At 39.2% G+C, this 12597-nt stretch overlaps 1 protein-coding gene across 19 annotated transcripts in view; it reads left to right on the top strand.

Annotated features, from left to right (window-relative positions):
• The window catches only part of WWP1 (WW domain containing E3 ubiquitin protein ligase 1), a 156772-nt gene that overhangs the window by 49152 nt on the left and 95023 nt on the right, over positions 1-12597 (top strand). For 17 of the 19 annotated variants that reach the window (XR_009595095.1, XM_042254512.2, XM_027973247.3 and 14 more), the window contains 2 exons: positions 1653-1791; positions 2412-2536. Coding sequence is in view for 18 of the 19 variants with exons in the window: in XM_042254512.2 (XP_042110446.1) it covers positions 1653-1791; positions 2412-2536 (264 nt within the window). In the remaining variant the exon portion in view is untranslated. Of the gene's footprint in view, positions 1-1652; positions 1792-2411; positions 2537-12597 lie in introns of those variants that run through there. The other 2 variants (XM_042254514.2, XM_060393972.1) reach the window with 2 other exon arrangements.

Raw genomic sequence — 12597 nt, 5'->3', positions numbered from 1 at the left:
TACTTGGTAGTCAGTACTTTGCTCTGAAATTATGTATTCCCCATTTGAATTAGTAGTTTTAAAAGTTATTTAAAAATCAGATGGTTAGCCTAAATTAAACAAGTCTTCCTCCAAGTCAGATAAATTCACTTTCAAATTCACTTTCTGTAAAGAGGTATGATTAACTTCTGTAGTGACATTTTGAGTTCAGAATTTTTCTTTGAAAAGGCAGATAACCTCCTTTTTTTGAAACCAACTTCCTAGGAAAAGCATTTTTTTAAAAATTGGCAGTGTTTGTGTAATTTCAGATGGGTAAGTTATGAATACTACCTCACAGAGAGGTTAATAGATACATTGAATCTGAAGACACTTACCTTTCTCTTAATGCTGGAGGCAGCTTAGAATCAGCAAAGATGTGGAGAAATCAGAACTCTTATACACTGCAGCTGGGTATTTAAAATGGTACAGCCACTGTGGAAAATAGCCAGTATTCAACAGAATTATCGTGTGTGTGTGCATGCTAAGTCGCTTCAGTCATGTCTGACTCTGTGCAGGCCTATGGATTGTAGCCCGCCAGGCTCCTCTGTCCATGGGATTCTCCAGCAAGAATACTGGAGTGGGTTGCCCTTCTCCAGGGGATCTTCCCTCAGGGATCAAACATGTGTCTTTTAGTCTGCTGCATTGCCAGGCAGGTTCTTCATCACTAAAGCCACCTGAGAAGCCCCAGCCATTCCACTCCTAGGTAAGAGAAATGAAAACAGACGTCTACACAAAGCCTTCTAGGTGAATGTTTATAGCCAAAAAGTGAAAACAACCCAAATGTCTATCAGCTGCTGAATGGATAAATAAAAAGTGGTATGCCTATACAGTGAGACATTATGTGTAAATAAAATCAATGAAAATACTCGTGTATGCTACAGCCTGAATGAAGTTAGAAAGAATGCTAAGTGAAAGAAGCCAGTCACAAAAGACCATGTTTTGTGAATCTAAATCCACTATTTGAAATGTTTAGAACAGGCAAATCTATAGAGACAGAGAGTAGATGAGTCGTTGCCTAGGGCTGGTGGGGAGGAGGAGGTGAGATGGAATAGAAGGGTGACTGCTTAATAGTATGAGGTTTCTTTTTGGGGTAATAAATATATTTTAAATTGCTTGTGATGATGGTTGCACAACTCCTGTGACTATGATGAAAACTATTGTGCAGTTTAAATGGATGAATTATATGCTATGTGAATATATTTCAGTAAAACTACTTAAAGCCAAATGTTCTCAGGCGTTGACAGTAGCCCTTTTGTATTGTTTCTTCATCTTGCCAGCAAAAAGAGTCTGAGTTGCTCAAGAAGCACGATTCCATTTGTATTGATTTATACAATTTTGTGTGCTAAGTCGCTTCAATCCTGTCTGACTCCTTGTGACCCCATGGGCTGTAGCCCGCCAGGCTGCTCTGTCCGTGGAATTCTCCAGGCAGGAATACTGAAGTGGGTTGCCATGCCCTTCTCCAGGGGATCTTCCCAACCCAGGGATCGAACTCAAGTCTCCTGCATTGGCATGCAGATTCTTTACCACTAGCGCCACTTTGGAAGTCCCTAGAGTCGGACACAACTGAAGCGACTTAGCACACCCACACTTTGTGGCTAAATATATTCACTAGTGGTTATCGTGTTTCTTGTTAGTTTCTAGTGCCAAACTGAAAAGAAAAAAGAACTGGTTTGGAACAGCAATATATACAGAAGTAGCTGCAGATGGAGAAAGTAAGAAAACAGCAAAATCCAGTAGTTCTTCTAATCCAAAATGGGACGAACAGCTAACTGTGTAAGTATCTGGTGTAAAGAATGCAAAATTTTCAAAAGAGTGTCGTTTGGGGAATGTTTTTTTGGTGATTTGCTGTTGTTATTTTGGTAAGATAACTTCAGAGCAAGGAATTCTATATTTTAGTGTGACTAAATTTTAAATGTGAAAAAAGTGTTGGTTAATTTTATTTTCTTCTGAAATGAAGCATAATAATCCTTGCCTGTGCTTTACAGACTTTTTCCATATAATCATATTTTCTCTTATTGTCTTGTAAAAATAAATAGAGCAGAAAACCACTTGGCATTTCTAAAATACAGTGTTACAAATTTGTGTATAGTAAAAGTATTATAACTAATGCATTTAGCTATCTTAAATCTTTAGATATTTGTTCAAGTAGAAGTAATGTTATTGTGAAGTCTTAATAAGACTTTTGATGTATTGTTGGTGTTTTGGTTTGTCAATTACAGAAATTGTTTAGTTATTGAATTCCTAATGTACTTGAAAATAAATGTTTTTATTTATAATTCAGCTAGTTTACTGTTTCATGTAGTATTTTTCCTTAAATAAGCTGAATTTGTGACTTTTTCAAAGTTATTGAAGTAAGTGTATTCTGTATTTTTGTTACAATTTTACCCTTACAGAAATGTGACCCCACAGACTACATTGGAATTTCGAGTTTGGAGTCATCATACTATAAAAGCAGATGCTTTATTAGGAAGAGCAACAGTAGATTTGAAACAAGCTCTGTTAATACACAATAGAAAATGTAAGTTTTTTGTTCTAATCTTTGTATTTTTTTAACTTTATTTTAGACATTCTTAAAATATCCTGAAGTCTAAAAGCCAAAAAAAAGTTTTATATTTATAAAAGGAGAGATTCATTTATTGCCTGTGACTTTTTAAAAATTTATAGCATTATATGAAATATGAAATATGTATACTGGCATTTCTCTATCCAAGAAATTTATACAAAATAACCCAGTCATCAGTGAATATACCCTTTTATCAGTGATCATCAGTGATTTATTTTATATTCAAAGACTTGAAAACAATAATCATTATCTGAGCCTACTCTTTGTTTCTTAGCTAATAACAGTTTTGTTTGTACAAAATAGATTCTGAGTCTTTAATTTTCTTTTTTCATTATCTAGTTCATGTTTTGAAAATATGGAGTCTATAGAAAGTCACAGAGGAATATAAAAATTACCTGTAATTTTTACTATCCAGAGATAACTATAGACACATTTTGTTTCTTCTTTGTATCTATTAGTTTATCCTCTTCTTTTTTCATTTAAGAATATAATATGAACATTATGTTTCTATTACATAAAATTTTTCTAGCATAAGAATTCTTAAAAGTAGTTTAAGTATTGTAAACTTTCTATCATGGTATACAAAAATTTGGGTGTATATACTTGTTACTTCTAATTCTGAGAAATTGCTTTTATGAAATTCTCAAAATATTGTGTGATCCAAAGAGTATTAAAAACTGGATGATTTAACTGATTTCTTATTATTTGATGTTTAGGCAGTTTCTGATAGTTCACTCAAATACAACTGTAAATCTTTATGTTCGTCATCTTATTTCCTTAGAAATTTTCTTATTCCTAACAAATGTGCTAAAATGCTTATTTTTAAAATGTCAATTTTTAAAAAAAAATCTGTTTTTAACAAAAAATTCATATTAGCTAAAAAATCTGTTTTTTATATAGTTTTTGGACATAAGGAGTTATGAGTCAAGAAAATGTAAAAGCCACACTAATTTTTATGTATGAGTGCTTGCTAAGTCACTTCAGTCATGTCTGACTCTTTGTGACCCCCATGGACTGTAGCCCACCAGGCTCCTCTGTCCATGGGATTCTCCAGGCAAGAATACTGGAGTGGGTTGCCATGCCTTCCTCCAAGGGATCTTCCTGACCCAGGGATTGAACCCCCATCTCCTGCATTGGCAGGCGGATTCTTTACCACCAGCACCACCTGGGAAGTCCCAATGTTTATGTATAGTAATTAAAAAAAAAAGCATTGGAAGTTTAATTCTCTGTTATGTTATGGCTTTTGGTCATTCACTTCATCTTTGTGACAGAAATAAGTAGTAGGTCTTGTATGCAAACGTACGTTGCTTGGTCTGATGGTGGCTGGATTTGTACTTTTCCCCCAGCTCCGTGGCATTATTGGTATAAATATGTAACGCCTCTCAGTTTAACTATGTTATTTCAGAATTGACTATTTGGTTTCACTTATTTATATGCTGTTTCTACTCTGCATTAAGCTTTTACATGGGACCTCTTTTCTAGTACAGTGATTTTTTCTCATAATCTCACAGCCTAGAGATAATGAGTGCTAATATTTTGGTGAATTTTGTCTATATGTGTACATGTATAATAACTGGAATGATATTCAGCTTCATATTCTGCATAACTCTCAATGTTATATCGTGTGTATTTCTCTGTGTAATTCAGTGGTATTCTTTGAAAGCTAATTTTAGTAGTTTCATAATATTTTACCACAAACCATGATTTTTGAACCATGTCCCTACTGTTGCCATTTACATTGTTTCCAAATCTGTTACATTAGGCCGTACTGAACCTTCCTATAAAGATCATAATTATGCTCTGTACAAAGATTACAATGTTTATCTGCCAAAGTGATATTGTGGGAAGGTTGTAATGTCTGTATACTTGGAAATGAAACTCTTATAAACTGTATATACTTAAAATTATCTCTTATGACTTAATTAGGCAGAATGTTCTCAGAGGAAAATCAAAATTTTATAAACATTCTTATATGTCTTGAAGTCAGAGGTCTAAGAAATTATAGTAGGAACATCCTGTATATCCTAGGCAGTCAGTGTTTTTTTTTTTTTTTTAATTTATTTTGAAAATTGAAAGGTATATTAGTTTTCCAGGACTGCCATACCAAAACACCACAGACTGGGTAGCCTAAACAAAAGAAATGTACTCTCTCACAGTTCTGGAGGATAGAAGCCTGAGATCAAGAGGTTGACAGGGTCGGTTATTTCAGAAGACTCTTTTCTTGGCTTGTGGCTAACCATCGTTACCTTACATCTGTACGTGATTTTCCTTATGTATGTGCATCAGTTCGGTTCAGTTCAGTTGCTCAGTTGTGTCCAACTCTTTGTGACCCCATGGACTGCAGCACGCTAGGTATATCTGTGTCCAGTTTCCTTTTCTTGAAAGGACAGCAGTCGCATTGTATTAGGACTATCCAGATGATCTCATTTTAACTTAATTACCTTTTTAGAGATCTGCCATATAAAAAAGTCACCTTCTGAGGTACCAGAGGTTACGGCTTAAACGTATGAATGGGTGGGGGTTGGAGGAGGGGGACACAACTTAGCTTATAACAAAAAGGGAAGTAAACTAGTAAATTAACGTCAAAAATTAAAAATGTTATCGAATCATAGTGCCTTAAATGCAAGAGAAACCTGTAACCATTAATCCCAGTCAGTCATTTTGTTGATTAAATAAATTAACCTAAGTTAATTGCTTGGGGCTTCCATGGTGGCTCAGACAGTAAAGAATCTGCCTGCAATGTGAGAGACATGGGTTCACTTCCTGGGTTGGGAAGATCCCCTGGAGAAGGGAAAGGCTACCCACTTCAGCTTTCCTGCCTGGAGAATTCCATGGACAGATGAACTTCACGGGCTATGTCTATGGGGTCACAAAGAGTCAGACATGACTGAGCAACTAAGCACAAGTGAATTGGTCAAGAACAGAAATAATCACAGATTTTCTTATTCTTAGCTGCTTAATTTTAAATAGAAGTAATAGAAATACTCATAGTTGATAAAATCCTTGGTTGCCTTTGATTCAGCCTCTTGGTTTAGCACTTGAACATTGTCCCTCTTCAGATTTATGAGGCTAATTTCTTCCTATACTCAGGGCCTTGACATTTTCTTCTCATAAGTTCATGTTTTTATATATCTGCTCTCCTGATATATTTGGGATAGAGCCAAGGATTAATTCATTTGAATAGTTGTTTTTTTTAATCTGTTTTTGAAGATATTTACTTCTTCAACCTTCATGGTGTAATATGAACTGATAGTCAACCATGCTGCTGTTTAGTTGCCAAGTCGTGTCCAGCCTTCTGTGACCCCGTGGACTGTAGCCCCCCCCCCAGGCTCCTCTGTGCATGGGATTTCCTTGGCAGGAATCCTGGAGTGGGTTGCCATTTCCTTTTGCAGGGGATCCTCCCGACCAAGGGATCAAACCCACATCTCCTATGTTGGCAGGTAGATTCTCCAGGCCAGAATATTGGAGTGGGTAGCTGTTCTCTTCGCCAGTGGATCTTTCTAACCCAGGGGTTGAACCTAGGTCTCCCACATTACAGGTGGATTCTTTACCAGTGAGCCACCAGGGAAGCCCAAGAACACTGGAGTGGGTAGCCTATCCCTTTTCCAGTGGATCTTCCTGACCCAGGAATCGAACCAGGGTCCCCTGCTTTGCAGGCAGATTCTTTACCAACTGAGCTATCAGGGAAGGCCCTGATATAAATCTTCAATTTATATAGAGGTAATTGGGCATTTCAAAGGGAGAATAGGGGAGTAGAAAGAGGGGTGAGTGGAAACTAAGTGCAGTCAGGGAAGTGAGAAATTACAAAGAATTGATCAGTGTAAATGTAATTAGGCCAGCTTTCTCAACTGCATAGAATTTTATTCTCCCACAAAGCCTGAGACCCCATCCTTCCTGATGATTACATTTTGGAGGAATAGCTTTCTGACCCTTGAGAAAGACTTCTGAATAGTGGACACACACACATCTTACAGGGACAATGGAAGGCTCCACCATTGTAAGCCCTTTCTAGTCAAACCTCTTGAAAAGGGTGTCCTGTCACAGGTGTTGCCTGAAACAGACAGTGGATTCTTTCAAGGCAGGCTAGAATCTAGAGTCTTCTTGAATTGTTAAAACTGTGTTACTGTTTGTTGAAGTGTTTTCATTTGGGGAAGAGTGGGGTGGATAAAATCTTTTGTGCTTGTATTTTTATAGCCAAGGTCGAGGCTTAGTCGAGAAGACAGCTCAGAGGAGCCTTACTTGAATTTGGGCAAGGAGAAAATCCTTGTCATTATATTCATGGGTGAACAGTGTAAGAGCAGTGTAGCTAATTCCAAGGTTGGACTGAATACAGAATTTCATTTTATATTTCAGTTTTGAAACTGTCAGAGCCACTTGAAACACTCCAGAGAGGAGTCAGATAGCTGCCTTTTAAACACTGGAATTACACTGTTTTTTGTTTTTCATTGTGTTATTAGCTTTTATCAACAAAAGTATTTTGAAATCCATTAAGATCACTTCAAATTGAATATGTCTAAAATGATTTACAGTGAACATTATCTCTTTACATTGAATGACAGAGAAACAAAGCAGAAGAATGTGTCATTTATTGTAGAAGACAGAGCATAATCAGATTTATTAAAATATTTTGTTTTTAGCCTAATTTACTTGGTTAATGCTAGTTATTTTAGTTAACTAGCATTTAGTTAACTAAATCTTAAGTTTTCCTTTTAAAATTCACTTAATATCAGAACAACCTAAGATATTTTAAGCCAGGATTTGAACAAACAATATTTTTATTGCTGGTGATACATGTGTTTCTAGTCTTAAGAAAGATTTTTAGGATTGAAATTACCTGGTGAAAGGGAAAATAGTATTAAGCCTCTTAGCTATGCATGGCTGTCTAGTTGCTTTCCTTAAAACTTAAAAGAATTTGTACATAAAATGTAGCATATGAGAGTGCCCATTTGGAAGTATTTGCTATACTAATAGATAAAAAAGATGAATATCTTTCTTACCAGAACATTTCTTTAACTTTTAATTAAGTCAGATGTTTATTGATCAGTCATATTTCATAGTTTGTGATTGTCATTTTCTTACTCTTTTTTTTTTTTGCTGGTTTGTTCCTTTTATTCCTCACCAATTTGTGAAAGCTCTTTTTTTCTTCCAGCTAATCATTTACCTCCTTATTTTTTGTTCCCAGTTTTTATTTGTAGAAGTTTAATATTACTTCAGTCATTAAAGTTTATTCATTTTCTATTATTACTAAGCTCAAGAAATCCCTTCCAGTACTTACATTTAATAATTATCCATTTTCTTCCACATTGTAGCTTTATTTTTACTTTAATTTTTTTTCATAAATTCTGAAATTTATTTTGTTATCTAATAGGAGATGGGAACCTAGCACACTAGCTCATAGTATGATGTGATGGTTATTCTTGAGAGTGTTCCTTACAAGCTTTTGTAACCTAATGTACTTGTTCTTTGCTAAAATCCTGTTATCTTGTTTATGTGTATCCTGTTATCCTATTTATCCACCTCCCAGAGTGGCCCTTATATATCCCTGTCTTCTATTTCACGCATTTCTGTAGTCCCCTCCCACACTGAAACGTAGATGGTCTGTGTGAAAAATAGAATATGCAGAAGTAATGGTCTGTGACCTCCAAGACTTGATGAGTGAAGAGATTTCAGCTTTTGCCCTGGTCTCTTAGATGACTCACTCCAGGAAACAAGTCACCATTGTGAAGACTGTCGACAAGTCCGTGGAGGGGGCCAGGTGGAGAGGAAACTGAGGTGGCTTCATCAATGCCAGCTTGTCAGCTCTGTATATGAGTCACCTTTTAGGCAGAGTTTCCCACCCCTCCCAAACTCCTGGCCCACAGAAACTATGAACAAGATTAAGTGGCTGTTGTTATTTTAAGTGACTGAATTTTACGATAATTTGTTCCTTTGCAGTAGATAGTACTGTATGCAAGCACTTTTAAAAAACAGCTTTAGAATGTAACTGTGAGCTCCCATCTAATTCTATAAAATGCCGTAAAGACTGGGATTTTTGAAGATTTCTTGTTTTCTGTGGTAGAGAAAGAGTATATGTTTTTGACAAGCCCATGGTGAAAGACTGTTCTTTTGCCCAATCAAAACTAAGGAAGAGGGCTTACTGGCTCTTCAGCGTATGGGAATCCACCTGCCATCGCAGGAGACACGGGTTCCATCCGTGGTCTGGGAAGATCCCACGTGCCGTGGAGCAGCTGAGCCCCTGCACCAGCCCTCGTGCCACAGCTCCTGAAGCCTGTGCACCCTGGAGTCCACATGCCTCAACCACCGAGCCTGCGTGCTGCAGCTGCTAAAGCCTGAGGGCCTGGAGCCGGTGCTCCATCAAAGGGGAAGTCCACGCACCTCAAGGAAGGGTGGTCCCTGCTTGCCACGACCAGAAAGCCCGAGTGCAGCAGTGAGGACCAGAGCAGCTAATCGGTGAATGAGACTAAGAGTGTCTAGGAGGCAGGAGGAAAACCAGCTATTGCCTTGCAGGTTTCCTGAGGACAGCCCTATCTCAGTAGTTGATTTTAAACTTTATTAAGCACCTGCCTTTTGTCAAATATTGAGGACACACCACTGAATTAGATCTCTGCTCTCTTGGAGACTTCACTTCAGTTGGGGAGGTAGACTCCCACTCCCAATTCTGGTGGTAAATCTATTGAAGGAAATAAGTGAAGTGATGGTAGGAAAGAGGCCTACTTTAGGCTAATCCAGGTTTATCCTGCTTTCCCAGAGTGCAGTATCTGACACACACCATGCATTCACATACTGAATGAACAAATATGTCAGAGTTGGTTTGTTTATACAATAATGGAATATTATCCTCATATTCCACCCCCCCACACACACATAGAATTATTTATGTGAGAGTTCTCAACTTAATGACTCGTAAATGTTATATCCCAGTCTTCCATGTTTAGAATTGTGAAAGGCTTGATGTTATAAAGAACCTCCCACGGCAGAACAATTAGGTCCTGAATAGGGCAGCTTTCTATGGCCTTGATGAGTTTTGCAAAGAGGCAAGGGTGGTCTGCAAGGCCCTTCTTTGAAAAAAAAAAAAAAGGCAAAGAAAACTTACGAGCTAGAGTTATATTAGTGTATGATGCTGAGCAGTTTTGACTCACAGCCTAATGGGGAGCTGAGCTTAGACTCCTGTAGTGGAGTATCTTCACACCACTGACACAGTAAGAAACAGACTCTGCCTGTACTAAAGCCCACAGGTAACCCTTACATTAAGATCAGAAAATGAACTCACCATCAAAGATTACAAATTACAAAAAGTCACCCATAAGCAGAGGTTGGCAAACATTTTCTCTAAAGGACCAGATGGTAAATATTTAGTCTTTGCAGGTTATATAATCTCTGTTGCACATATTTAGCTCTTCGTTGTAGTCAGAAAGCAGCCATCGAAAATATGTATATGAATGAACATGGCTGTATTAAGATAAAACCTCATTTACAAAAGCAGGTAATGGCCAGATTTGGCCTGTGGTGTATAGTTTCCTGAGCCCTGGATTCAGTTCAGTTCAGTTCAGTCACTCAGTCATGTCCCACTCTTTGCGACCCCATGAATCGCAGCATGCCAGGCCTCCCTGTCCATCACCATCTCCCGGAGTTCACTCAGACTCACGTCCATCGAGTCCGTGATGCCATCCAGCCATCCCATCCTCGGTCGTCCCCTTCTCCTCCTGCCCCCAATCCCTCCCAGCATCAGAGTCTTTTCCAGTGAGTCAACTCTTCGCATGAGGTGGCCAAAGGACTGGAGTTTCAGCTTTAGCATCATTCCTTCCAAAGAAATCCCAGGGCTGATCTCCTTCAGAATCGACTGGTTGAATCTCCTTGCAGTCCAGGGGACCCTCAAGAGACTTCTCCAACACCTCAGTTCAAAAGCATCAATTCTTCGGTGCTCAGCCTTCTTCACAGTCCAACTCTCACATCCATACATGACCACTGGAAAAACCATAGCCTTGACTAGATGGACCTTAGTTGGCAAAGTAATGTCTCTGCTTTTGAATATACTATCTAAGTTGGTCATCACTTTTCTTCCAAGGAGTAAGCGTCTTTTAATTTCATGGCTGCAGTCACCATCTGCGGTGATTTTGGAGCCCCCAAAAATAAAGTCTGACACTGTTTCCACTGTTTCCCCATCTATTTCCCATGAAGTGATGGGACCAGATGCCATGATCTTCATTTTCTGAATGTTGAGCTTTAAGCCAACTTTTTCACTCTCCTCTTTCACTTTCATCAAGAGGCCTTTTAGTTCCTCTTCACCTTCTGCCATAAGGGTGGTGTCATCTGCATATCTGAGGTGATTGGTATTTCTCCTGGCAGTCTTAATTCCAGCTTGTGTTTCTTCCGGTTGAGTGTTTCTCATGATATACTCTGCATAGAAGTTAAATAAGCAGGCTGACAATATACAGCCTTGACGTACTCCTTTTCCTATTTGGAACCAGTCTGTTCCATGTCCAGTTCTAACTGTTGCTTCCTGACCTGCATACAGATTTCTCAAGAGGCAGGTCAGGTGGTCTGGGATTCCCATCTCTTGAAGAATTTTCCACAGTTTCTTGTGATCCACACAGTCAAAGGCTTTGGCATAGTCAATAAAGCAGAAATAGATGTTTTCTGGAACTCTCTTGCTTTTTGCATGATCCAGCGGATGTTGGCCATTTGATCTCTGGTTCCTCTGCCTTTTCTAAAACCAGCTTGAACATCAGGGAGTGCACGGTTCACGTATTGCTGAAGCCTGGCTTGGAGAATTTTGAGCATTACTTTGCTAGCATGTGAGATGAGTGCAATTGTGTGGTAGTTTGAGCATTCTTTTGCATTGCCTTTCTTTGGAGCCCTGGATTAGAGGGTGGAGTAGAGGAGATATTTTAAGAGATAATGGCTGTAGGGTTTTTGAACACTGATGAAAAATAAATCCATGATTCATGATATTAAGAGCAAGATGATAAAGAGGAAGTCATGCTTTCATCAAAGTGGAATACCTGACACCAATGGACAGGGAGGCCTGGCATGCTGCGATTCATAGGGGTCACAGAGTTGGACACGACTGAGCAACTGAACTGAACTGAAAGACCAAACCCATCTGTGGAGCAAAAGAGGTCATTTGTGAAGATTTCTAAATCAGACTTAACATAATTAAGAGTAATAGGATAAGGCAGTAGAAAAATACCTTAAAGGAGTTGAGAGATATTATCGATACTAAGTGGGCATACCCAGGAAATCTTTCAAGGATGAGAACCCAAACATTTACATTAAAAAAAGAAAAAGATGAGAGAAGGAGAACAAGATAGTGGAGGAGCAGGTGGACGTGGAGCACATCTGTCTCCACGGATACATCAGGAATATACCTTCCAACACAAGTGCATGCAGAACACCGGCTGAGAGCCGACAAGAGGACCTGAGCAGTGGAAAAGAATATATAGACCCACGCAAAACTCGTTAGGATGAAGGAACTAGGGGGAAAAAACAGGAGTGTTAGTAGGACTGGACCTGCCCTCAGTGGGTTGGGGAACTGAAGCAGGGGTCCGATCCCCACATGGGGGCAATTGTCTGAGTCGGAGGAGAAACATTTAAGGCTGAGAGTGACACAGCTGATCTCTGGCAGCCTAAATGGAATGAGAATCAGACAGTCCTTGCCACAGCCATACATACCCTGGACAGGGACGAGGGTCCCCTAGACGGCACAGTGGCTGGGAGCTGGAGTTTAGGGATTGTGGAGCAATCCCAGAGTGAGGGCTGCTGTTGACTGTGGAGAGACAGATCGAGGGGATGTGAGGAAGGAGATCGTGGTGGGAAATGCCTGTGGAGGAAAGCTGGGCAGCCACGGAAGCAAGGCGACACTGCTGAGTCATGCATGGGGGTGGAGCCATCACCATAGCCTCTCTCTCCCCACAGCCAGCATCAGCAGCTGAACAGTAGAGAGGCTCTCCCATCAAACGCCTGAGGCGCTGAACTACAGAGTAGGACCCCACCCAGAGTGCTCCTTTAGTGCCTGA

Source organism: Ovis aries, chromosome 9, assembly GCF_016772045.2.
Source record: "Ovis aries strain OAR_USU_Benz2616 breed Rambouillet chromosome 9, ARS-UI_Ramb_v3.0, whole genome shotgun sequence".
Taxonomy (NCBI): domain Eukaryota; kingdom Metazoa; phylum Chordata; class Mammalia; order Artiodactyla; family Bovidae; genus Ovis; species Ovis aries.
This window is presented reverse-complemented; position numbering and strand designations above follow the sequence as displayed.